We start from the raw sequence: 27078 nt of genomic DNA, 5'->3' as shown, positions 1-27078 counted from the left end.
CCTCAGGTAAGCCACGCTTTAGTGATGCACCGCGCTGCGTTCACCCAGGGCAGGGCGAGGGGACACAATCACCTTGGCCCTCACCCCCCCTCCCCACACTTACGGAGGGTGATGGTGGGCTGTCACCCCCACTCGGGATGCAGACCCCACCGCACTTTTGGGGCTCAGCCAGGGCCTACACTCCCACGGGAGGCGCACCTGGCTTGAGGCAGAAAAGGGGATGCCACCCCAGACAGGGGAGCAGCCCCACTGCAAAAGGAACCCCCAGTGCACAGGATGCTGTGCCTCTCCCATATAGGGGCGCACGAGCATAGGCCAACGCTGGAGCTGCCGTCCCCAGACAGGGGCGCAGGATCGACAGCCGTCGCCATCCACGTTCTTTCGCCTGCGACCGGCTTCCTCCATCAAGGACAGGAAACCAAAACTGAGGCGAGAGGGAGGGCCACCCCCTTTTAAGCCTGTAGGTTTCCTGTCCTTGGTGGGCGGATTCCCTCTCTCTCGTGGTGCTGTCATGGTCGACCGATAAAACATTAGTCCCAAACCTACATTTTAAATCAACCTAGTGCACTAATGGCCTTAATTAAAAGAACATTGCAGGGTAATCGCATATAAATACACAGTGTTATACCAAGTGCTGGGTCAGAGGGTCTTTACGTTGCATTTTTTAACCCATTCCTGCATCCAGTCATACACAGAAGGCAATGTCATGAGTCACTTAACACTGATTTTGATCACTGGATGCAGCAGTCAATAGCAACTATGTGAGGTTTTACAAGAGTAAGGGCTCCATCTTTTAGCCCTAGGATGTGATAATTACCTTTGGGTAGATGACAATATTAATATACACTGTACCTGATTCTTCTTCCGATTCCCTTAGCTCCATTACTTTTGTGGATTTCTTATCACTTTTTGTAGGAAAGCTGCTGGGTGGCTTCTCTTTAGTCCTGATTTCTTTGTCAGTGTTTTTTTGCTTAGATACTTTATCTCCTTTAGCTTTCACTTTTTTATCAGCTTTGCTCTTATTCATTTCTTCAGATGTTTCTGTTTTCTCGTTGACGATTTTTGCGGACACTACCTTGGACTTTGACGAATCTTTCTTCTTCTGCTTTGCTTTCTTCTTCTCTGTCTTGGTATGTAAAGCGGTTTCTTTATCTGACAACACCTCCTCGTCAGAATCGGAGAGATCATAGTAGCGCTTCAGGTCTTCAGCGGTGTTGTGGTTCATAGGACGCCCCCGTTTGTCCACTGTATATTTAAGACTGAACTTCTTATCGTTGAACATGGCCCGGAAACGTTTATCAATCTTAATTTTCTTCTCCTTTTCTGGCATCTCCCTAAATCGAGGGTCTTTTGTCACGCGACTAAATCGCTGGTCAGAAGTTAGTTCTTTTGCTGCCATCTTGTTAATTTTAAGACACCAGTAAAAAAAAAAGAAACTGAAATAGATGAAGGATCTGAAATGACAAAAAAGTTTAATTAGCATATAAATATTATAAAAATACCCCAAAATCTGATAAAACATAAACAAGAGAGCACAATGGGATAGACGGTTTAGACACCCCTTATTTACAAACCATATCATGCTTCTAAGAGTGAATATAGATAGGGAATGTCCTTACTAGAAAACCCCTTAAAAGGGCTCATGCATATGAGAATAATACTTTTACGTCCGACCTAGTGGAGCTGTGATACAATACTTATTGGCATCCCACAGTACTTCCATATATGATTAAAAAAAAAAGACAAAACAAAGGTGTTGTTCAGGATTTAGATATCAATGACCTGTTCTTAGGAGGAATCATCAGTATTATTCCACAGCGGTATGGTTTTTGGCACAGTAGAATTAGACCTCCTCACAAGAATGGGCTGTCAGATGACGGCGCATCTTCTGCTTTAATGGCCAGGTTGGAGACAAATTAATAGATTAAGAAAGAAATTAAATGGGGTATCACAAAATAGCAACCCACAAGCCTATGCCTCGTTAGGGCACACATTATAGATGGGGATCCTCCTCTATGTGCTATCTATACTTTTGAATGGCCACCATTAGCGATGAGCGGACCTGTGGAAGTTCAGGTTCCGGTACCTGACCAAACTTTATGTCCAAAGTTTGGTTCGGGTACCCGAACTCCATTGAAATGTATTGGGATCCGAACTTCAGAGCTTAAAAATGCATTCTCTCTTCTCATGGACCTCCAAACATTAAAATGGACCTCCAGAAGTCCGTGTTCAGAGTTTAGCACCGGACACTAACTGTTCGGTACGAACCCCAAACTTTTAAGTTCGGGTTCGCTCATCTCTAGTCAACATGTAATGCCACATTTCCCCTAGAACTACAGCTGCAGAGGATGTAAGCTGTGACGCCTCTTTTTTAAAATATGGTTGTTTTCCAATTCCATTATTCGCATTCACGCCACAAGCCATTTGTGAACCTTCTGATGCTGCCAAGCCATCCACAACCTGTTTCCTCCATATATCTCTGACCTAGTCTCCCGGTACCTACCTGCACGCAACCTCCGATCCTCACAAGATCTCCTTCTCTAATCTCCACTTTTTACAATCGCATACAAGATTTCTCCCGTGCATCCCCCCTACTCTGGAACTCCCTACCCCAACACGTCAGACTCTCGCCTACTATGGAAACCTTCAAAAGGAACCTGAAGACCCACCTCTTCTTACAAGCCTACAACCTGCAGTAACCATCGCTCCACCACATCGCTGCACGACCAGCTCTACCCTCACCTACTATATCCTCACCCATCCCTTGTAGACTGTGAGCCCTCGCAGGCAGGGTCCTCTCTCCTCTTGTACCAGTTAGTGACCCATTTTCACATGTAAAGTGCCATGGAATAAATGGCGGTATAATCAGGTCTGTGGAGTCGGTAAGTCAACCTCCGACTCCTCAATTTCCATGCCACTGACTCCAACTCCGACTCCCTCATACATGGCTCATGTTTAAGTGATAAATTTACTGTAGCACAGATTCATCTCAGCTAAAAGTCTAGACCCTTAGATCAGGAACAGGACAAACATTTATAGGACATTTCATAACTTTCCCAAATTCTTATGAAAAAATATTCCCCACAAACTGCATTGAACTACTGTACCCAATTTATTATATATTTTAGGAGTCGGAGTTGGTCCATTTTATTCTGACTCCACAGCCCTGGGTATAATAATAAATAATGTGCATTTTTTTACCTGCAGATTTTCTGCATCTAATTCACATCTATGGGGAAAATCTGCACATAAAACTCAAGAGTGCCTACAAGAGAAATTAACATTTTGCGGATTCTAAAAATGCAAGGCAGGTCAGGTTACTCAGCGTATATAAGATGCACAGTGGGCAAGAGATTTCTAGAAATCAAATCCACTTTGCTGGAACTTTAAGATGCTGCATTTCTGACGCAGGGAAAACAAGCAGCGTCATAAACGTGATAAAGTTGGAATTACAAAGATGGAATTTGGGAGACAGTAGATTGCTCATAAAATAAACATGATCCCAAAGTAGCTTTAGGCCACGGTCACACTATCTGTATTTGGTCAGTATTTTACATCAGTATTTGTAAGCCAAAACCAGGAGTGGGTAAAAAAAATACAGAAGTGGTGACGTGTTTCCATTATACGTTTCCTCTCATTGTTTCTCTCCTGGTTTTGGCTTATAAATACTATGGTAAAATCAGACCAAATACTGAACGTGTGACCATAGCATTAGACTACGTTCCCACGATACGTTTGTTTTTGATGCTGCAGAATTTCTGCACCTTAGTTTACTTGCGTTTTTATTGCATTTTTTACCCTGTTTTTTTTGGTCTCTTCTCTGGTGTTTCATGCTTTAAATAAAGCTGGTTGGACTTTGAAACTTCCTGGTATAGCCATTCTTAGGTTCAGATTACATGCGTTTTTGTTGTGTTTACACTGCGTAAATGCACTAAAAACGGATGTGCATTTTTTACTTACTGATTTACCACAGCTAATGCAAGTCTATAGGTAAATCTACACAGATCAGGAGATTTCTATAAATCCCATTCACTTTACTCATACTGTACAACACAGCGCTTTTGCCGCAGTGTAAAAAAAACAAGATAAAAGCGCATCATGGGAACGCAGCCTTAAACTACAAAATCCTGATGCCATATTTGATAACCTAGGAGCACAGATCTGTAATGTGGCACCTATTACATTCGAAGAGCTTATTCTGCACCTCTGATGTAATACAGGAGTAGAATGTATGTAGTGGGGATAATAATTATATTTTACAGCCAGGATTGATAACACATTTTGCACGGTTTTGCTTTTACAGGCTCTTTTTTTCCCTGCACAATCAACGTTAATGTGGTCTGTGGTCATAAATCAGCTGAGAGGAGCTCCGAAAAAGGCGGATAACACTTACAAACTCCCCATAAGACAATCAGAAAGCGCTCACTGATGGATCCTCAGATAACTAGTTCTGCAGCCAGGAATACACAGAGGATATAGATAGAAGGTAAACAGTGCTATATTGTTAATGAAATCTCATTGCAAAAATTACTTTTAGCCCAAAATATGTACATTCAAGTAGGAAAATAAAATTGTTCCCAAAGGAGGAGGACAAACCCTGCCTGTAATTGTGCGCCCTACAGCACAGACCCACAGGACTCCATATGCCACCACACAGCGGTCAGTACATGCAGCCCTGTAGTGTACAGACCCCCGGCAGAGGTCCATACACTTTACGAATATGGACAGATTTATTTCATCAGTGCAAGAATCTCGGCAATGTCCGGGACTACAAGCACCAGCAGATGCGGCCAGTATATGTATAAAACAGATTTATCACAGCAGCTCACCTCCTTCCTGCTGCTCACTGGTCAACACGTGATTCCTCCCAGCAATCCTTTGCGGCGGCTGTGACCTCTCACCCCGGCTACGGCGGCCGCGAATGGCCAAATAGTTTCGCGTTTCTGTGTCCTTGGCTGTGTGTAAAGCTTCGACTGCGCTGGGAAGTTGTGCTGTTGCTGTTCTGCTCGTTATACACATGGAGCACTGCTAGTACTGCACTGCTGAGGAGGCATTGCTAGGGGGCACTGTTAGCACTGCACTGCTGAGGGGGGATTGCTAGGGGGCACTGTTAGCACTGCACTGCTGAGGAGGCATTGCTAGGGGGCACTGTTAGCACTGCACTGCTGAGGGGGCATTGCTAGGGGGCACTGTTAGCACTGCACTGCTGAGGAGGCATTGCTAGGGGTGCACTGTTAGCACTGCACTGCTGAGGGGGCTTTGCTAGGGGGCACTGTTAGCACTGCACTGCTGAGGGGGCTTTGCTAGGGGGCACTGTTAGCACTGCACTGCTGAGGAGGCATTGCTAGGGGGCACTGTTAGCACTGCACTGCTGAGGGGGCATTGCTAGGGGGCACTGTTAGCACTGCACTGCTGAGGGGGCATTGCTAGGGGGCACTGTTAGCACTGCACTGCTGAGGGGGCATTGCTAGGGGGCACTGTTAGCACTGCACTGCTGAGGGGCATTGCTAGGGGGCACTGTTAGCACTGCACTGCTGAGGAGGCATTGCTAGGGGGCACTGTTAGCACTGCACTGCTGAGGAGGCATTGCTAGGGGGCACTGTTAGCACTGCACTGCTGAGGAGGCATTGCTAGGGGGCACTGTTAGCACTGCACTGCTGAGGGGGCTTTGCTAGGGGGCACTGTTAGCACTGCACTCCTGGGGTGCCCTGCAATGGCCACTAGTGCATTGGGGCTGGCACTGTGTATGAGGTGTCCTCTCCTACATCTCAGGAGGGGGCACATAACCCTCAGCAGCAGAGGGTGGCACACAGATGCCCTCCCCTCCACTACCAGGGTGCCAGTCAGAAGGGCATCAGCCTCCAGGACAGACAATGTCTTCAATGTTTTTGACAGAAGCATGAAAAGGAGACAGAAGAACTGGGCGGCATCGCAGGGTAATGCCCACCAGTATGAGTACCTGCGAGAAGAGGTCAGTGCCAGCCACTAACAAAGGCGTGTTCACACCTAGCATTTTTTTTTCCGTTTTCTTCCTTTTGTTTTGTAATGCAGAAAAAAGCAGCGTTCTACAATAACAAAAAACTAGATTTCTAAAATCTCATTCACTCAGTGCGATCATTTTCTAAGCATTTTTTTTGACTTGCAATGCTTATTTATTTTTTTTAAATGCAGTGTTTCTATTCTTTCACCATCTTTAAACCCTACTGAGAGAAAGCTGCTAAAAAGTGCAGCAGAAAATGCACATTTTATTGCAAAATATCTGTTGCGTTTTTTCTTTTCGGTGCAGTTTTTGCAGTTAAGACTCTGTTCAGAGTTTTTTTTTTCTTTGTGAATTTTGTAGTCGATCCGCTTCAAAATCTACGTAAAAAATCAACGCAAACATAGTCTAGGCCTTCTTGATCATTTGAAAAACAAAATTTGTGCATGAAACTGTATAAATTATCTAATTCATTGTTGCCGTTACTTGTGTTTTTTTTTTTTCAACCTTTAAAACTAGGCAAAAAAAGAAGTATCAATAACGCTGTGTGTGAACTAGCCCTGAATAAATCTGGCATTTTTTAATGTATGAGAAATAACATGCAGACTACGGCTGGAAAACTCTAGCAATTCCACGTGGTTTGTTTTTTTTCTTTGCTGATCTTAATAGGAGAAAAACTACAGGAAAAACACTAGAAGAATTGACATGCTGCTTTTTAACATAGAATGCATCTCAGGTTAAAAAACAAAAAAACACAGGAAAAAAACCGCAATGTGTGAATGAGACTTATAAAAGTCACTTTATTCATTCATTTTGCCGTTACTGTAAAACCACCTGGGGGTTTTTCTGTTCGGAAAACTGAAAGGAAAAGCCGCATCAAACACTTTTAGTGTGAACAACACCTAAGACCATGTTCTCGTGTGCGGGAACAGGTTTTTTTCTTTCCACTCTTTTTATTTGTGTTCAGAAAATCTGCTGCATTTAACAGTTCAAGCAAAATGGATACGATTTAATGAAAATACCCATTGTGTGTTTGAAGGGAATCTGTCAGCTGGTTTTTGCTATGTGATCTGAGCACTGCATGATGTAGGGACAGAGACCCTGATTCCAGCAATGTGTCACTTACTGGGATGTGTTTTGCTAATTCAATAAAATCAGGAGATTATAACTACAGGATTAGGTGTCTTGGGCCTTCTGGTTCAACCACACGGGCTCCACACTAGCAGTTTATGGTCAACCAGGGGGGTGGCCAAGGTTTTATAGGGTTCAGCATTCAGAGCTCTGCTAGATCTACAGCAGAAAAAACTGATTCCATCACAACTGCTGGACGCAGTAAACAAAGTGATACATCTCTGGAACCAGGGTCTCTGTCCCTACTTCATGTTGCTGATAGATTCCCTTTAAACATGACAGAACTATGCATTTTTGTTGCATTTTTTTCCATAGACTTCTCTGTGGAGCCTGAAAAAAAATACTTGTAACATTGTAATTGTGCTTTAAAGTGTAGAATCTCATCTGTAACCTCCTCCTGGGTGGACCCCAATCGAGGCCGCTGATAGGTTGTCAAAGCAACCTGGAGCCTAATGAAAGCCCTTGTGTCTGCTGTCTTTTTACTCCTTTGTATCCACATCTAAGGCTTCATTCATTTACGTACTTTTATCAGGTCCCTGTTATTGGCCAGATTTACCCATTTACTAGGCATAGCTGGTGGTAAGATACTGGAGGTGAATCTGAGCCCTCTATTCCTAAAGCAGCGGCAATGGGACTTTATTATGTATCTTCCTATAAACCACCTATAAGATATTGGCACCTCTTAATGACCGGTTTTTCTCCTTCAGAGCTATAATTGCACGCTATGTTGCCGTTTTCGTTGCTCCATATACGGTGTCATTTCATGGAGTTTACTAAAAACCGTGAAAACTCTAATATACAGCAGTATATAGCTTTATGCACAGTCCTATTGAGCCTCACTCCCAATATATGTGACTCAGATCCTGTGTTGTGGACGAGGTCGAGGGGCTAAATGATCTCTCCTCATATATCGGCTTGTTTATAGAGACCCTTACTTATAATTATACTAGGGGCGTTATCACTTGTATTCACTTATTTCCATTTTTCTATTGCAGATTGCAGACCGAGTTGTGGATCGCGTGTTTGATGTGGCCAGGTGAGTCCGGCCCTTTACCCTCCACTTCTAATGGTTGGACATTTGCTGTATGAAGAGAACATGTTTTTTTTAGATTTTCCAACACATTGTGATGCCGTCCATGCTGCGAAACCTGAAATCCACGAAGCTGCTGTCGATTTCACTTCTAATTTATTCCCAAATCTGGTGTAAATTATTGTCATTCTGCCGGACCGCAGGGTTTTTCGCCCCTTCCATTAAACCCCTCAAACAGATCAGAAGCGTGTTGTGGATTGGAGAAAAATGGGTAAAAGTCACACAATGTACAGTTGTTTAAAGACATTTCTGAAATCCTCCGCTCCCTTTATATACACACCCATTCATTGTTCACATCCTGCATATGCCCCAGGAGGTGCAATGGGGCACTTAGAGGGAGTTTACTGCCCCCAGCACAGTTTGTTTAAAAAGTCAGTCTTCGCCTCCGCTCCCAGTGTCTGTTAGTGGCTGCGTCGCTAACATCACATCAACAGCACTGCAGCCAATCGTTAAGTTCAACAGCTCTGGCCAGGTAAATGGCACGAGCCACTGCTGAGATCACTGATTGGCTGCAGGGCCTTTGGTGTCGACGTGACATCAGCACTGCAGCCAATTACAGATTCTGGGGCTGTGGTGGAGACTTGTTGCAGGATTCAGGAAGGGTGCGTAAAATCCATTTTTTTTAGGTGTGTGTGTGTGTGTGTGTGTGTGTGTGTGTGTGTGTTTCGGGGTATGGTCTCATAGGTTTTTAGAGGAGTTTTGGAACAGAAACTGAGCGCAAACTCTCCAAATCCTCCTCGAAAGCTTGGAGTTTCTGCTTAAAAAAACTCATTAAAAAGACTGTGTGCACATACCCTAATGGGTCCACTGGCATGAAGAATAGCAAAAAGCTGGTATATAGGAAAGCATGCCTGCTGCTATAATTTTTGTTTTTTTCCTAAATTTGGATGTGCGGTTTCTCACTGTGTACCGCACATTTGTCAGGGCTTTGGCTTATTGTTGGCCTGATCATGCCTTTTTCTTTTGCAGAACATTTCCTTTTGCTTTAGATATCGGTTGTGGAAGAGGTTATATATCACGTCATCTAACAAAGGTAAGGCTCTGTGCACAAGGCTCCTGTCACACACAGAATATTCTATGCTCCAGCCAAAACATGTAGCCAGACGTCCGGAGGACAGTTTTCTGCATTTTTCCATCCACATGCCGAACTAAAACAGCAATGGAAATCGATCTGTGTAGAAAATAAAGTGATTTAAAAGTGTAGTTGTATTTTTCAGTGACTTTTCAGAATAATCTGCATATGAGGAATGACACTATTTCTTTCCATTATATAGCTTGTATCCTGCCCTTTTTTTAGTAGTTTTTTTTTCACTCCGTAGTATAAGCCTCAGCAGTCAGCCGCTCACTCACGCATGCTTTCTCATGCTTTGTCTCTTTCTTTCGGGCTTTCCCATGCTTGCATCTTTGCACTCTTTAGCTCTTTCCTACTCACACCTTCTCTTTAAAGAACAGATCTATCACCGCTCAGTATTCTTCTTGTATCAATTCCTTACATCCAGAATAGATTTTCATCCAATGGAAGTAAACACTGAGTGTTCGCATAAAATGACAGAAAGCAGAGATCTTGAAAAGCCAAAGGAATTGACAGTCAAGTTATATTGGCAAATAGATATAAAGAAAATTATTTTCCCAAGTAATCGATTGCCAACTCTTTAAAAAACAAGCCATGCAAGGAAAGTTACATTATTTACCTGATAAATCCACTGCTATTCTAGTGCCCCCATGGTCCCCTTTGGTTTTTGCTGCAGATATAATATTCTTGACTACCCATGTGACCACTGTAGCTAATCGCTCCGCACAGAGACCAGTGATTGGCTGCAGTCACCATATGCATAGTCATGTGGATATTCTCATCAGATCACACACCGGCAGAGGATATATTTATCACCTAAGTAATGTGTTTTCCTGTAGTTTATACAATTTCTCCCTCCTTGGGCCCATATTTTGAATGAGGCAAGAAAACACTTTAAGGCCATGGCCCCACTATCTGTGTTTGGTCAGTATTCGGTCAGTATTTTTTCTCAGGAGTGGGAGCCAAAACCAGGTGAGGAACAATCAGAGAAAAGGTATAATAGAAACAAGTCACCAATTCTGCATTTATCACCCACTCCTGGTTTTGGCTCCCACTCCTGAGAAAAAATATTGACCGAATACTGACCAAATACTGATAGTGGGGCTGTGGCCTAATTGTCACAAACCTGATTGTAAAGTTGGGACAGGTTAGGGTTTTTTTTTGAGACTGAAAGAAAACTTGTATGCAGGGGTGTAACTACAATAGGTGCAAGGGTTGCAATCGTACCTGTGGCCTGCAGCTTAAGGGGCCCAAAAAGTCCTTTTTGGCCTATATGAAAAGACCAATGCTATGAAAGACTTGTAATAATTGGGGGCCCTGTTGAAAATTTTGCATTGGGGTCCACGAGCTTCAAGTTACACCATTACGCCACTGCTTGTATGTCTTTGCGAGGTCCCCAGCTGGAAGGGCAATCCATCAGCACTTTACAGTTGGGTTGCAAGTGCAATTGGTGGCGATCTGAGTGGTATCCTCAGCAATAATACACCTATTACCTTAGCAAGTTAAAAAAAAAAAAAAAGTAATAATAATGTAAATATATTATGTGCTGTGGTTTCCCTGCTTTTTGTTAATAGGATCTGATTCCACTTTGGCATAAAATATGCTGTGATCATCTGGACTGACCTGTTCATGAACTAATTAGAAGATGACATGAAGTTGTGCTGGAAATTCGGTGTGTAACCAGCAGGTGTCACTGTTGTTGCACAGAAACATTTATCAAAAATCTATAAAAAAAGAGGCCAAGGCTTAATTTATAAAGAAATTATCACCCACGTTACAATCCCGGTTGTTTCTTATGAGAAACATCATTTGAATTAAAGAGGTTCTTGACCCTCATTATTTTCACTGGCTATAGTAATATATTTATATAACAGATTAATAGATGGTATTATTATAATTATATGAACTGTGATAAAAGTGAAGCACAAACTCTATAGCACTAAAATAATTGCAAAGATAATAGCCCCCCCACTAATATGAGGTTAGACAGTCTCTATATTTCTCACAGTACTGCAATTATTTTGTGTTAACACTTTAATTTCTGATAAAATTGGGTTAAGGAAATGCTACTTCTATAATTCTCTAATGTAATAGGAGGGTACAATATCATTAGAAGCATACACCGGCAGTAAAGGGAATGTGTCATGGTTTTAATATGTAAAATATACATATTTTTATGGCGTTATCTTTTAAAATAGGCCACCCACATTAAATAAGTGGGGGTCTGACTATGGGCCCCCCAACGACCAGCTGTTTGAAGAGGTGAGAGATGCAGCCTCTTCAATGTTTACAGCAGCTGCAGGTTGGTTTGTATTAGCCGGTGCCATTTTTTGTGTGTCCTTTAAGAGTATTACAATATTGCTCTACTGAAGTTAATGGAGCGACGCTGCAATATCTTGAACGGTGGCTTTAAAGAGGGAAAAAAATATATATATATACAGTACAGACCAAAAGTTTGGACACACCTTCTCATTTAAAGATTTTTCTGTATTTTCATGACTATGAAAATTGTACATTCACACTGAAGGCATCAAAACTATGAATTAACACATGTGGAATTATATACTTAACAAAAAAGTGTGAAAACTGAAAATATGTCTTATATTCTAGGTTCTTCAAAGTAGCCACCTTTTCCTTTGATGACTGCTTTTGCACACTCTTGGCATTCTCTTGATGAGCTTCAAGAGGTCGTCACCGGAAATGGTTGTCACTTCACAGGTGTGCCCTGTCAGGTTTAATAAGTGGGATTTCTTGCCTTATAAATGGGGTTGGGACCACCAGTTGTTTTGTGCAGAAGTCAGGTGGATACACAGCTGATAGTCCTACTGAATAGACTGTTAGAATTTGTATTATGGCAAGAAAAAAGCAGCTAAGTAAAGAAAAACGAGTGGCCATCATTACTTGAAGAAATGAAGGTCAGTCAGTCCGAAAAATTTGGCAAACTTTGAAAGTGTCCCCAAGTGCAGTTGCAAAAACCATCAAGCGCTACAAAGAAACTGGCTCACATGAGGACCGCCCCAGGAAAGGAAGACCAAGAGTCACCTGTGCTTCTGAGGATAAGCTTATCCGAGTCACCAGCCTCAGAAATTGCAGGTTAACAGCAGCTCAGATTAGAGACCAGGTCAATGCCACACAGAGTTCTAGCAGCAGACACATCTCTTAAACAACTGTTAAGAGGAGACTTTGTGCAACAGGCCTTCATGGTAAAATAGCTGCTAGGAAACCACTGCTAAGGACAGGCAACAAGCAGAAGAGACAAGTTTGGGCTAAAGGACACAAGGAATGGACATTAGACCAGTGGAAATCTGTGCTTTGGTCTGATGAGTCCAAATTTGAGGTCTTTGGTTCCAACCACCGTGTCTTTGCGCGATGCAGAAAAGGTGAACGGATGGACTCTACATGCCTGGTTCCCACCGTGAAGCATGGAGGAGGAGGTGTGATGGTGTGGGGGTGCTTTGCTGGTGACACTGTTGGGGATTTATTCAAAATTGAAGGCATACTGAACCAGCATGGCTACCACAGCATTTTGCAGTGGCATGCTATTCCATCTGGTTTGCGTTTAGTTGGACCATCATTTATTTTTCAACAGGACAATGACCCCAAACACACCTCCAGGCTGTGTAAGGGCTATTTGACCAAGAGGGAGAGTGATTGGGTGCTACGCCAGATGACCTGGCCTCCACAGTCACCAGACCTGAACCCAATCGAGATAGTTTGGGGTGAGCTGGACCGCAGAGTGAAGGCAAAAGGGCCAACCAGTGCTAAGCATCTCTGGGAACTCCTTCAAGATTGTTGGAAGACCATTTCCGGTGACTACCTCTTGAAGCTCATCAAGAGAATGCCAAGAGTGTGCAAAGCAGTCATCAAAGCAAAAGGTGGCTACTTTGAAGAACCTAGAATATAAGACATATTTTCAGTTGCTTCACACTTTTTTGTTAAGTATATAATTTCACATGTGTTAATTCATAGTTTTGATGCCTTCAGTGTGAATGTACAATTTTCATAGTCATGAAAATACAGAAAAATCTTTAAATGAGAAGGTGTATATATATATTTGACGCAGGAAAGTACAAAGCAGTCATTTCTGAGGCTAAGTGTCTCACACAAGTCCCAAAGTCTCTGGAAACAGTTCAGAGAAGGTGTTGATAGTCCTACTCCCGTGATCTGATATTGATGGCCTATCCTAAGGGTAAGGGTGCTTTCACATTGCGTTCTGGCACCCATTCGTTGGTCCCATCAGGGCTTACGTCCGACCCCTCTCCATGCAAAACGGGATTCGGACATATGTAGTATACTGGTCTTCGTGTATTCCTCCAGTAGGCCTACACGCCTGAAAATATTGCATGACAGAGCGCACGTACGCTCTTCCAGCACCATTCTAGTCTATGACCCCGTCAGCGCATACGTCTGAGCCCCATTTTTCGGGGGGGGGTTCGGAAGTAAGCCCTGACAAGACCAATGAACGGGTGCCAGAACGCAGTGTTAAAGCCCCCTAGCTATCAATTTTAAAAGGCTGGATAACCTTCAGCACTGTATCACTAATTGCAGCAGACCACGTGGCTACTATGGGGCCCGTGAATTCGAGAGGGTGCCCATTGTTTGACATTCATGCGTCCAAATAGTAGAATAGGGAGCCATAGGCTCCTGCTTCACAATTAAGCCTGTGTGCCTGAGTCTTGGCACAGCAGCACTTTGGCATCACTAGATTACTGCATAGAGCCGCAGTGCACACGCTGTACAGAGCGGGGCAGCACATTAGACGAATGGGGCTAAGTAAGTGTTGTGATTTTATATATCTCCATTAGCACTTGTAGGGGTACTGTGTTGGGTGTCACAATGGGCTTCGTACTGTGTTGGGTGTCACAAGGGGCTTCATATTGTTCTGAGGGTATTGTGGCATCATCATACTTTTTGGGGGCATTTGTAGGTCATATTGTGTGTCTGTTGCATTTTTGGTGGAATGCATCATAGTCTATGGATGCCATGGAAGGGGTATTATGGGGGGTGAGAGTACTGAGAGGCTTCAGTACTGCAATACCTATTCCTCTAACTGTCTTTAAACGTTGGGAGGTTTGCACATCTGTGAATGCACCTATGCGCCGTGACCCTACCTACTCTGTGAGTAATTCTTTTTTCTTTCTTCCCTTTTGGTAAAGTCAGTAATTGGGGCCTAATTAGAAATTTTGCTTTTACTTGATTACTAGATACACCCCTGATAACCCCTCTAAGATAGTTTGATGTTATTATTTTCTATGCCACTAACTGTATTTAAAAAAAAAAAAAAAAAAAAAAATCTTGCATTCTTTCAGATTTCACTGGCCACTAATCCACATATCTGACTGACACTTCTTGTGCTGCACAGGTCACTTTCAGTACACCTCCTCTTTAAATGAACACAGACAGGATTACAATGACAGATGAGATACAGTAGATAACGCAGTATCCAGCATTCACGATTGGTGACATCACAGGTCACCTGCTCCCCCTCCATGCACATGTTTCTGTCACAGAATGCTTAGATACCGCTACCATAGAAATAGAACAGGCCAGACCTTGACTATTACTGTCTATAGTTATGTGACTGGACTAAAGCCTATCTCTAAATTCTGTTAACAGCAGCTCACGTAAAAAATCTCCCTCCTAATAATCTTGCAAAACTTAAATATTTAAAAAATTTGTTTCGACCTCGATCATCAGCCAAGTGCTTTGATATGATATTGTATGAAAAGTCCGCCGAAGTCAATGGGTTTAACAGAATATATTCTAACGATCCTCCTTTTTAAGGCCTCTTTCACACGTCCATGTTTCCAGTACGTGTGGTGACTGTTTCCAAACATACTGGAGACACTGACACACACAAACCCATGTGTTTCCTCAGATTGTGTGTGTCTGTGGGCGAAACACGCTGACATTTCCGTTTTTTTTTTACCTGCAGCATGGGTTGCAAAACGTCCCGCACACGTGCACACTGATAACACACAGATGACATCCGTGTGACATTTACCGGCGTCTGGGAATCAGCTGTACAGTTAGCGCTGTTCAGAAGCGTCGAGTGCTAAAGGCAAGTCTCATCATTGTCCCCTGTTGCGCTGCGATCAGCTCCAGCAGGGGACAATGTTGAGAGTAGTATTCCGCCCCTGCTGTGTCCAGCAAGTGTAAAATAAGAATAAAATAAACATTCTACTCATCTTTACACCTAATTCCTTGAAGCCATTGTCCCCTGTAAAAAAAAACTAAAATAAAAAAACAACCATAATACTCACCTTTCCAACATACTGTCCCATGCTGTAATCCCTCTGACCGACAATTCTACATCAGCGTCTGTGGTGGCTTGAGACGACAGTACACTCTGAGGGGCAGGGCATAATGACTCGCTGCAGTGAGCGGACTCCTGAACTGTGCTGAGTTCACTGAGTGACAGGACACCGCTCACTGAGTTCATTGCAGTTCAGGGGCCCACTCGCTGTAGCGAGTCATTATACCCTGCCCCTCAGCGTGTGCGGTCTGTTTGATTACAGCATGGGACACTTATTTCATCTTTGGACAGGTGAGCATAAGTTTTTTTTTATTTTTTTTAATTTTATTATTTTTACACTAGGAGACAGCGGGAGCAGAATACTACTCTCAACATTGTCCCCTGCTGGCGCTGATCACAGCTCCGGCAGGGGATAATAAGGGAAGCGTTCAGCACCCGGCCCTTGGGAGCGGCGCTAATTGTACCGCTGATTCCCAGGCGCCGATACGAATGATACTGATTCGACACATGGTTGCCACACGTATCATACGCATGGACACGGATATCTCTGTTTTTTCCAGTACCGGAAATATCTGGATGTGTGAAAAAGGCATAAGACTGTGCTTCTTTGTGCTGTGCATTTGGTGTATACGTCAGCTGCTCTTACAATATATATACACACCTACAAGCCTATAGATTTCAGTAGTCAAACATATGTAGAAAATGGTTTTGGCCCAGTAACTTTAAAATATGCACACCAGTAAAAATCTTTTGTCTTTTCCCCAACATAATAAGAATGCTGCAGATGTGATAAGATTTGCAGCTTGATTGGAAAAACAATCAGAACGTGCTTTCAATTGCCATAAAGCGCACTGCTGCACTGCCTTTAGAAACTGTGAGATTCGTATATAACAAAATAAGACAAAAAAAAAAAACCGCATGACCCATTCCCTGTAAGATGGCCATACATGTCTCTCTGGCCATCCACATCAATGTTTCTGCTTGAACTAGCTGCAGATTCTGCCACAGATGTCAGATGGATATACACCCACTCGCTGGCTGCTGTGGGTCCTCTAATCCATCCCTAAATGCGGGAGACAAGCTGTTCGCAGAGACACTTGACGTTTTTATGGACGTTATGGATGAGGGACCTGTGTTTGCCACAGAAGAGACGCAGCAGTTACTTCCACAGTTCAGAGTAGATTCATGGCTCGTCTGGCAAATTGCACCCGAATACAAGCGGAAAGAAATCACCTTGCCTCCGACTCAATAGATTCTCACTTTTCCTGTTTCTGCGCTCCCTGGAACCTATTTTGCTCTAGTCATTCTCTAATAAAATCGTTTTTTGCCAGCGGAGAAGCCAAGTCACCCTTGATGCTCAATAGCTTCACCGCTGGGCTTTATTTTCCTTTAGTTGGCTTAGAGGTTATAAAACATATCTAATAGGTAATTTACTGCACATTTGCAGACCTGGCTACAATTTTAGGAGCATGACAACTTTTTTTTTGTATTAGATCTATATTTTATTTTATTTTATTTTTTTATTTTTGGATTTCCATTTGCTGTCCCATCTACGCTCCCTCAGAGCTCCGGTTGTCCATAGTGCCAATCGTATGCGTAGCTGTTGCATATCATTTACCATCTGCTGGCCTCCTTTCCATACATCAAATTGCTTTTGGCATTTATCCGTGAATAAGCAGCATCGTTCAATGTTTGCTCGCTGGCTAGCAGCTCCAGAGTATTGAAGCAAGCTGTGTAACAAAAATAATCCTTTTCCTTTCATATTTTTTCATATTTTCCCTTGAACTATACAATAAACATTTTTTTAGACTCTGACTCTCTTTTAAATACAATAGTAGAAAACATCTGCACAAAATGACTGTTCAAACTATTAGCAATTGGACTCTGAGCAATTGGGAAATTTATCCTTTTTCCTACAGATGGAGGATAACTTTCAAACTTGAGTAAACCCATTTTAAGGTGAGCATTTTGAGCTCAGCTGGAGCTTGACTCATAAAATAATAATTTTAACATCAGAAAGGCAAACTTTCAAAATGATACAGCCATTCGGAAATGGATTTTCAAAGTAAGTACACCAGTCCAATCAGGTAAAGATATGTTTAATAATGTTTTGTATTTTGAAATCTGGTGACAGATCCTCTTTATTACTTGGGCTATATGGTGATGAGATTTCTGTTATTTCTATGGTTACAAGGTTGCACATTTACTGTCCACTACATTTCTAAATCAGAATAATTAGTTGTCTCCGGTATTAGGTCAGAAAAACCGGATGGACAGCAGTTTGAGAAGTCTCTTCTTACCTCAGCAACCCTTGTATCTCCAGTATTAGATCATACAGACAGGGTGGACAGCAGTGTGAGCAGCCTCTTCTTACCTCAGCACCCTTGGTATCTCCAGGATTAGATCATACAGACAGGGTGGACAGCAGTGTGAGCAGCCTCTTTACCTCAGCACCCTTGGTATCTCCAGGATTAGATCATACAGAGAGGGTGGACAGCAGTGTGAGCAGCCTCTTCTTACCTCAGCACCCTTGGTATCTCCAGGATTAGATCATACAGACAGGGTGGACAGCAGTGTGAGCAGCCTCTTCTTACCTCAGCACCCTTGGTATCTCCAGGATTAGATCATACAGACAGGGTGGACAGCAGTGTGAGCAGCCTCTTTACCTCAGCAGCCCTGATGTCTCTGCCACATGTCCTATTAACCATTTAAGGACCGATTTCTGTCAGTGTGTTTTAAAGGGAATCTTTGAACTAGGATGGTAATTGGGATCTGATATCTTCTTACTGAGAAATCCACATTTTTCTTAATATGAAAATGAGCTGTTAAGATCTTTGGGCCGGACATAGATCTCTCTGAGAATCTGTCCCCAGTGCTTATTTTACATGAAATGAGGCTTTACCAGTGTAAGACATGTAATGACTGACAGTCTCCTGACCTACATATCTTACACTAGTAATGTCCCCTTTCATATAAGATGGATGTGGTTTTCTCTGGAATAAGACATCGAATCGCAGATATCAAGGTGTCATTTTATTCAGCTTCCTATGACCTACATGCCCATATCGAGGGCTTAGGAGGGACGATCCTACCAACAGATTCCCTTTTGTACTCTAGCGATTACCTTCCTAGTTCAACTGAGTGTGACTTACTAATAAGTATTTCAGAATTTTTTTTTTTTTTTTTTTAATTTCTTTTCTATTCTGTGAGAACCTCGCTAACGTCTTTCCAACCTTTAAATTTTAGTTTCATTAGGCCTTAATACTATAGCCCAATACAATCCTGTAATTTTATAGACCTCGCAGCAGAATTATCTTACGAGAAAACCTTAAACTGATGCCGTTCTTGGAGATGAACCTGTGAGGACAGACAATCAGTAAGCACAGAAGCCTCGGCGGCCGATTCTGAGACATATTTACCACCACGCTGGGCTCGAAGTCTTGTCAGAAGGCGTCCACACTTGTTCCCTCTCCGGCACTAAACCTAGTAATATATCACACGCCGAAATAAAGTTATACAATGCCCCGTGATTGGAATTTCCATGTGTGTCTATATAGCTGCATTATGACTCTTAATTTTGCTCAGAGTGGACGTTTTTTGTCTGCAGTTTGTGCATAATGTCTGATATCTGTATGTTATTACCCCAGTAAAATATGTGTGTGCAGGAACGCCGGTACTAAACATGAGCGAAGCTGACGCATAATGTGATGTATGGCCTCCGATACTGCCGGCTGCTTGGAATAATGCCACAGACTATTGGCAAAGGAGAATAACTCCGCGTGTGCGGCTGATACATGGGATGGTGTATATTTTTCTGCTTATGTTGGCTGTTCTTATCAACTCTATATTTATAGGAGCTATTTATTTTAAGACTTGCTGGTTTGTGAATTCATTGCCTTGTTGTGCTTTTATTCGCAGGAAACGGTAGAAAGATTAGTCCAAGCTGACGTGTGTGAGGAGGCGCTGGTAAGAGAGACATCACACTTTTTGTTATAACCTTACAACTGCTATATAAAAGTTAAAAAAATAAAAATAAAACCAGCGGTCAATGCTATAACCTCAGCAGCACCTGTGCCAGGAGTCTTTTCCAAAAGCAAGTTACTGTCCAACTGATAAGGGGTTAATATATCCGTAACATCTGTTACTTGCAGTGGGCGTGTGTGTAGTATTAATAATAATAATAATAATATTATTTACCTGGTCTAAATGCCGCTGTTTTCCTGAATCTGGCATAATTTTTCTTTATTTCCTGTTCCTTTCCATTCCTGAGATATCGCCATGACTTCCGTGGATGTAAAACTAGTCTGTTTAGCCAGGTGGGTGTGGCTCTCAACTCTACCTCGGGAGTCTTAATGAGGACTACGCCCAGTTGGCTAATGAGAGTAGATTTATATACAGGACCCATGGGGCCATATCTCAGGAACAGAGAGGCGCTGGAACAAAAACTAAAAAAAAATGCCATATTCAGGAGAACAGCAGCAATTAGACCAGGTGAACTGAAATGACGTATTTATGGTAAATGGCAGATACTCTTTAACATTCCCTTTCTCACATGGAGTCCTTAATCGTGCAGAAGAGCCAACCAGTGTAGGAGATGAGCTTGGTTCCCCTGGATATTTTATAAATGACTGATGGGACCTGCACCCATGTTGGGAAATGGTCTCAACCATGGAGAGGGAGAGGCGGCCGCACATGGTTTCTATGGAAGTGAGTGGAGCGAGCGGCGCATGGTCGGTCACTTCTGATTCACACCAGCGCGTTTCCAGATGTAAGACCCATGTTCGTCATACGCGTATGGCGGAAATACCTGAGATACGAATACTCCTATATCTGCCACTTAATTGTCATCTAATGTCCAATATTCTGTGCTTAAAGGAGTCGCAGGAGATTAAAGAAGTTGTCCACCTTTTGTGGACGTTTTTGTTTCTACTATGGTTTTTTTTCATCTATTTGGGGCTAAAAAATTTTTTTTTCTACTAGGTTTCCCTAAAAAACTAAAATAAAAATTGCACCATTTTAAGGTGTATGAGCTAATTAACCCAATTAGCAGCCTTTTTCTAAATGCGGTCAGGCTGCTCTGTGTTCAGATGACAGGTCGACCATGTAATACTTGGTTACGATCAGTCCTTCAGAGCAGAAGTTACTTATAATATGGCTATGACCCCTATATTTTGGCCAATGAAGTGGGGTCTCTGCTATGATAATTCTCATCGTGACTTTCCATTCTGAATAATATTATGTTATGATCGTGCCGGCGCCATGCTGCAACAACTTTTGTCACACCAGACCTACGGTTTGCAGGGTTCTGGTTGAGTGGCTACAGACGACAGACCTCACCTCTAGACCGGGGTCCTGCAAAGCTTTTTGCTGAAATTTGTATATTTTCATTAGATTATATTATAGAATTAAATTGGTGTCCTATAAAGTTGTCCATTATAGACAGCTACACAATTGTTCATAAGTCACTTAGCCGTTTCTGTCCAGCCTGTTAACTACTTTTTTTATTTTTACTTAAAACTCTTATGTTTTTTTAACTTGTAGAAACGCTGTGCGGTGTCTGAAGTCCCAACAGTAAATGTAGTAGCTGATGAAGAATTTCTACCTTTTAGGGATAATACATTTGACCTTGTTGTCAGCAGCCTGAGGTATAAATGATCTCCTAACAGATGATTTGTACACGTTAATGCATCATCTCACCATGGTACCGTGTTCACAGTTCCTAAGAATGTAACTTATTAACTGGTGTGTGCCATTGCCAGAAATGTACTCCGGTCAGTGACTGGAATAAGTTCTGCCCGTAACGTAGCATAACTTTTCATTAATTTCAATGGCAGACAAAGTTACTCCCCGTCCCTCCGATTATAAACCCTTTTGGCGGCGCTGCTTAAAACTTGAGTGTAAATGCCAAAAATTGAAATATTTTTGTGCGGCTCACAAGTTGAGCAAAAATATTGTAAATGACTAAGGTGCACAATTCTGGCATAAACACCTTAATGAATTAGACCCATAGTCTCTAATTTTCTAGGCTTCCAAGATTGTGTAGTGGCTAAAGTCACCTATGTCAGACATTTTACTTTTGTTTAGAATCAGCATCCAAAAATTCCCAGATCATTGCACAATCCCGGTCTCTTAAAAGGATCAAGGGTGATATACTATTAGTGCTTCCAGTCTGTCTGTAGCACTTCTGCGCTATAAAACCAAAGTTTCACCCCACCCCTTCCTAGCATACCCCTCTCTGTAGTAACGCTGATTTGTTTGGTGGCTGCTCATTTATTTACACACTTTCTTTGATGCTGATCGAATACTAATTCCTGGTGCTTACTCTAAGGATATGTGCATTCAGAGTTTTTTGAAGGAACCTTTTGGAGCGGATCCACACCAAAAGACGACTGAACAAATCGTTCAAAAAACCTGCTTAAAATATTCTTCCTATTCCTTTTCTTTGCAAAACTACTTGCTGTTCATATATTCAGTCTTTTGAGCCATTTTCTTCAGTGCATATCACTTCTTTAAAGTATCTCCTGATGGAAATGTTCCAAACTAGTCACTGTCCAAAAAAATGTTCAAAAACCTCTTTAAAACCACTTAAAGAAGCAAAAAAAGTCAGTTTTTCTGCTGCAAATCTACCAGCTCTCTGAATACTGAGCTCTTTATATCCCTGCCCCCCACCTCGGATTGGCAGCTTTCTGTCTATGCACAGCATATATGGAAAGATGCTTATCAGTGATGGGTTCAGGGTTCTACAAAACTCATGAATATGGAGGACTACCTGGCAGCAGGTCTACTGAATCTCCAGTGGTGATCTCCTGCTGATGAAACAGTGATTTTTACCAGTTACAACAAGCAGACCAGTAAGTGACAAATCACAGGAATCTGGGTTTCTACTTCTACATCATGCTGTTCTCAGGTTAGATGGCAAAAACCTGGTGACAGATTCCCTCTATAGTAGCCCCTTGCTTAGAAGCGAAGTAGTCAGATACTTCTGTAACAAAACCCTTCATTATTAATGGCTTCCTCTAAAGTTCTTGTCTTGACCCTACCTCTTCTTTTTTAAATCAAATATTTTTTTATTGTTAAAACTTTTTTTGTAACACAACAGCGAAACAAATAAAACAACCCAACCAAAGAAGGGATCCAGTCCCTATTCTGTCCCTCTCCCCACAACACATCGCCCTTTCAAACAAAACATTTTGAGTTAAATGTTCCACAGTTCTGTCCACAGCAAATTAGCAATCTTACAGTATGAATAGTCACAATTATATTAAGGGGTATCTAACTCTTGCTTTGGAGCAGTTATACACATGTCTAAAGCAGCCCAATGTAGGATTTTGCACCTGTCAAGTAATCTATATATCAATCATAGCAGACCAAGTCGAAATCTATGCAGTTCTCTGGATGCTAGGCCGGAGCCGTCAATGCATGGAGCCCATATTTTTTCAAATTTAGAGATGGCCTTCCTTTTCAGATATATACCTTTTTCCAGATTTAATAACCAATTAATCTTATTTATAAATTCTGTCACCGTGGGCGCCTGCTCTGATAACCAATGTTGGGCTATTAGTTTCCTAGCCATGTATAACATGCGTGCCACCGCTATTTTGCCATGTTCGTCAGTGCTCAGATCTTCTATATATCCCAGTATACATACTAATGGTGAGGGATCTGAATCGACTGAGTATGTTCTATCAATGATCGTTATTACATCCCGCCAGAAGTTTTCCAGAGCAGGGCAGGTCCACATCGTATGAAGCATGTTAGCTGGGGATGTTTTACATCTAGCACATAGGGAGTCTGGTCAAAGCCCTATATCGTGGAGAAATTGGGGTGTTCTATATGACTGGTGCAGCACCTGTAAGTGGGAGAATCTATGGGACTCACTCAGAGATAACTGGGGAACTCTTTCCAGTATTTCAGACCACAGCTCCTCTTCAATAGGGTCTATCAAGCCCTCCCATTTTTCTTTCGATCTTATGGAGTGTTTTGCTAATACCAGGTCCAGCAGACCCCTATAAAGCAATGAGATTAGCCCCCAGAATTATGTGATCTAGCCATTCTCTGTATTATAGCATTTTGAGGAACTCCTTTACTTAGGACAAGACTCTCTGCATGTCGTAACTGAAGGTACTTATAAAATTCGGTGTTGGGCAGTCCATATTCATTTTGTATCTGTGAAAACTCCTTGAGTGAATCTCCCGCTAAAACATGAGTGAATCTTTCTAGTCCTTTTAGACTCCAATTTTTAAACCCTTCCAATTTATATAGGTTAGGGAGCCATGACGTTTCCCACAGTGATGTAAATTGTGAGATCCCTTGTATCCCCTGTAATTTCCTCACTGCCCACCAAAGTTTGTGTATTAACAGCGTAGTTGGGGTTCTACAAGAGGGTGTCTTAAATTTGTGAGCCTCCAATGCTCCATAGAGTCTGAGTGATTTAAAATGTGATTGGAGTAGAAGACATTGAGCCCCCCCTCCCCCTCCAGGGTCGTCCCACCCACGAATGTGCTGGAGCTGAGCTGCCATATAATAAACCCACGGATTTGGGACAGCAAGGCCACCCATTGTTTTATCTCTTTGCAAAGTTTCCAGTTTAATTATTGGAGCTTGTTTTCCCCAGATTAAGTCCCTGAACATGCTGTTTACTTTAAGGAAATAACTCTGGGGAAGCCATATTGGAGAATTATGCAATACATATAGCAATTGTGGCATCCAGATCATCTTGACCAAGTTAGTGCGGCCCACCACTGACCGTGGCAATTTAGACCACGTGTTCAGTTTACACTTGAATCTGGCCAGTATTGGGTTGAGGTTTAGCTTCTCATAGTAAGTGACTTTAGATGTTACATTAATACCCAAAAATTTAAATTCATTGACCACTTGTAAGCCCGAGTCAGTATAGTGAGGTGCATTAATGTTCCCATTATCTATTGGAAGCAGTACCGACTTAGTCCAATTAATCACCAAACCCGAAAATTTCCCAAACTTCTCGATTGACTCCATAGCTACAGATAATGTTTTGGAGGCTTCCGCTAAAAATAGTAGTGCATCGTCAGCATAAAGCGCAATTTTCTCCTCTATATTCCCTCTGCGAAATCCCATTATGCCAGGGTGCATCCTGATAGCCACAGCTAGTGGTTCAATGGCCAGTACGAACAGTAAAGGGGACAACGGGCAGCCCTGCCGGGTACCCCTCCCCAGTTCAAAGGCTGAAGTAAGACGCCCATTTACCCTTAATCGTGCCAATGGCCTCTCGTATAGTAGCTTGATCCATGAAATAAATCCAGCGCCCATACCAAATTTCTCCAAAACTACCCATAGATATTCCCATTCAACAGAGTCAAATGCTTTAGCAGTGTCTAGCGAGCAAATAGACCCTACCTCTTCTTACTTGAACCAGCACCTCCAGCCTTCATGATGACCTCTTTCTGCCGTCCTTGCTCTTCTGGCTCATTTGCCTCTGTCTCCCTTCCTCCACTTTGCTATTGAGTTTTGTAATTAATGTGCTGATTTTATAGACCACCAGGAGATATGATGCATGATGTGTATTACATTGAGGTGTTTATATTCCATTTTCTTTAATTTTTTTTATCTTTGCACATAAATTACTACTTAAAATTTGACTAATCTTATTTTGTTCTTTTCATTTTCTTTCATTTTTGTTATGTTTATTGCAGTTTACACTGGGTGAATGATCTACCTCGAGCATTTCAAGAGGTATGGAGCTTTTTTTTTTTTTTTTTTTCATGATTGGATTGATACCAGCTCTCGTGGTGTCTTACGTGCAAAAAAAAAAACATTAGGTAACATTGCTTAAACTATTCAACTCCTTTTTTTTCCAGTTATGCAATTACCAACAAATATCAAACTGTTTTTATTATTTTTTTTATTACATTTCATAAATAGCCTGTGTAATTATTCTGAGGGGCCTGGATTCTTAGGGTACTGTCACCTCTCCCATTTTTATGCATTTTTTTAAATTTTTTTTAGTTATTTTAAAAAGCCCAAACTACGAATGAGTTAAAGAGAGAGTTAGGATCTTCCCACTTTAGACATTGGCTTCAAAAACTGCATGAAAAAAATAAAATCTGCCATTGTGAAAGCATCCTCTATCAGTAATACGAAGTAAAATCCACGATTAGTCACTCATTTTTGTCTTCTTGTTCTAAAACCTAAGGGAGCTATTTATGAAGGGCGTTAAAATGTCACATATTTCTACGCAAGCCTTCCTTGTGGAAAAAGGGGCAGGCTTTTGCCCCTTTTTTTTTTCTGGCCAGGGAACTTTTGTAAAAATGGTGTCGATTAATGGGATGGGACCTCGTAATTGAAGTGAAGGAGAATGAGGTACGTTGAAGGGGTTTTCCCATGAACGAAAGTTCATTTTAATCAATAAATCTTAGAATAATAGTAGTTTCCACAATTGGATGTGATTAAGTAAAATGTTTCTGTGCGGAGATAATCTTATGTATGTGCTCCTGCTGTGTACTGTGTAATGGCTGTGTCTGACCGTACAGGAACATCGTCTGATCATTCCACATCTCCTGGGCAGGGGAGGAAGCAAAAGAGTATACAGACAGGACAGCAGGGGGTCACAGATGATTCTTTTTGTGAGGTAAAACATTTCTCTGCCTGTTTTTAAATAATGTTTTACTTCAAAGAATGAATCAGATGTAATGTCTGTATAGTCTTTTGCTTCCCCCCTGCCCAGGAGCTGTGGTATGATCAGACCGTGTCCCTGTGTGGTCAGACACAGCCATTACACAGTACACAGCCAGGGGCACATTTATAAGATTATCTCAGCACAGGAACATTTTATTTAAATACATTCAATTGTAGAAATTTTTATTATTCCAAGATCTATTGGTTAAAATTAACTTTTGTCCGTGGGAAAACCCCTTTAATGGCTCGTTCAGACAAGTGTCCGTGCACAGAGAGCACACAGACCCTTTATAGTCAGGGCACAATGCCATTTTTCCCCACTGCATGATTATCTATTTGGAGAAAAATCACAGCATTTACTACTTTTGCCTATTGGGCCTAATTAATGCAGGCAGCTCCCAGGGTGCGTTGCTTGTCGCTGTAAGTAAAGCCAGTATATTCCAAAACTATCACAAAAAATAGATTAATCAAGAGAAACAAATGAATATACAATTGTATGTCTTTCAGATTTATCGCGTACTTAAGAATGATGGTGTGTTCATTGGGGCCATGTTCGGAGGAGAGACACTATATGAGCTTCGTTGTTCGTTGCAGCTGGCGGAGATTGAAAGAGAAGGGGGATTCTCTCCGCACGTGTCACCCTTCACTGCCGTGAATGACCTGGGCAATCTCATGGGGAGATCTGGCTTTAACATGCTAACTGTTGTAAGTAATAAAGTTCTCTACACTGGCCACGTTCCATAGAAAGTTTTGTTTGCAATGTAACAAAAGAAAAAAAGAAAGTATTGTTGGCTAAAAGAAATGGGTAGAATTGAAAGGGAGAGGAAGGAAAGAAGAGAATGTAGGATTGAGAGGGAAAGAAACTGGGATAACAGGGGCTGGCATCTCCCAAGTCAACA

The 27078-nt window shown here is 42.0% G+C and overlaps 2 protein-coding genes across 2 annotated transcripts in view; one reads left to right on the top strand and one right to left on the bottom strand.

Annotated features, from left to right (window-relative positions):
• The window catches only part of ESF1 (ESF1 nucleolar pre-rRNA processing protein homolog), a 72881-nt gene extending 67901 nt beyond the window's left edge, over window positions 1-4980 (bottom strand). Inside the window, exons 1-2 of the mRNA XM_073672208.1 lie at window positions 4830-4980; window positions 853-1454 (exon numbers count right to left, since the gene is read on the bottom strand). Coding sequence (XP_073528309.1) covers window positions 853-1399 — 547 coding nt within the window. The 5' untranslated portion in view covers window positions 1400-1454; window positions 4830-4980. The remainder of the gene's footprint in view (window positions 1-852; window positions 1455-4829) is intronic.
• NDUFAF5 (NADH:ubiquinone oxidoreductase complex assembly factor 5) overlaps window positions 4914-27078 on the top strand; it is a 44370-nt gene continuing 22205 nt past the window's right edge. Inside the window, exons 1-7 of the mRNA XM_073672209.1 lie at window positions 4914-5971; window positions 8104-8144; window positions 9168-9231; window positions 19445-19492; window positions 21068-21171; window positions 25198-25237; window positions 26687-26884. Coding sequence (XP_073528310.1) covers window positions 5714-5971; window positions 8104-8144; window positions 9168-9231; window positions 19445-19492; window positions 21068-21171; window positions 25198-25237; window positions 26687-26884 — 753 coding nt within the window. The 5' untranslated portion in view covers window positions 4914-5713. The remainder of the gene's footprint in view (window positions 5972-8103; window positions 8145-9167; window positions 9232-19444; window positions 19493-21067; window positions 21172-25197; window positions 25238-26686; window positions 26885-27078) is intronic.

This window comes from Phyllobates terribilis, unplaced genomic scaffold (assembly GCF_046119375.1).
Source record: "Phyllobates terribilis strain yellow unplaced genomic scaffold, ASM4611937v1 Scaffold_3__8_contigs__length_932513732, whole genome shotgun sequence".
NCBI lineage: Eukaryota > Metazoa > Chordata > Amphibia > Anura > Dendrobatidae > Phyllobates > Phyllobates terribilis.
Note: the sequence above shows the minus strand (reverse complement) of the source record. Positions and strands in the feature narration are given on the sequence as shown.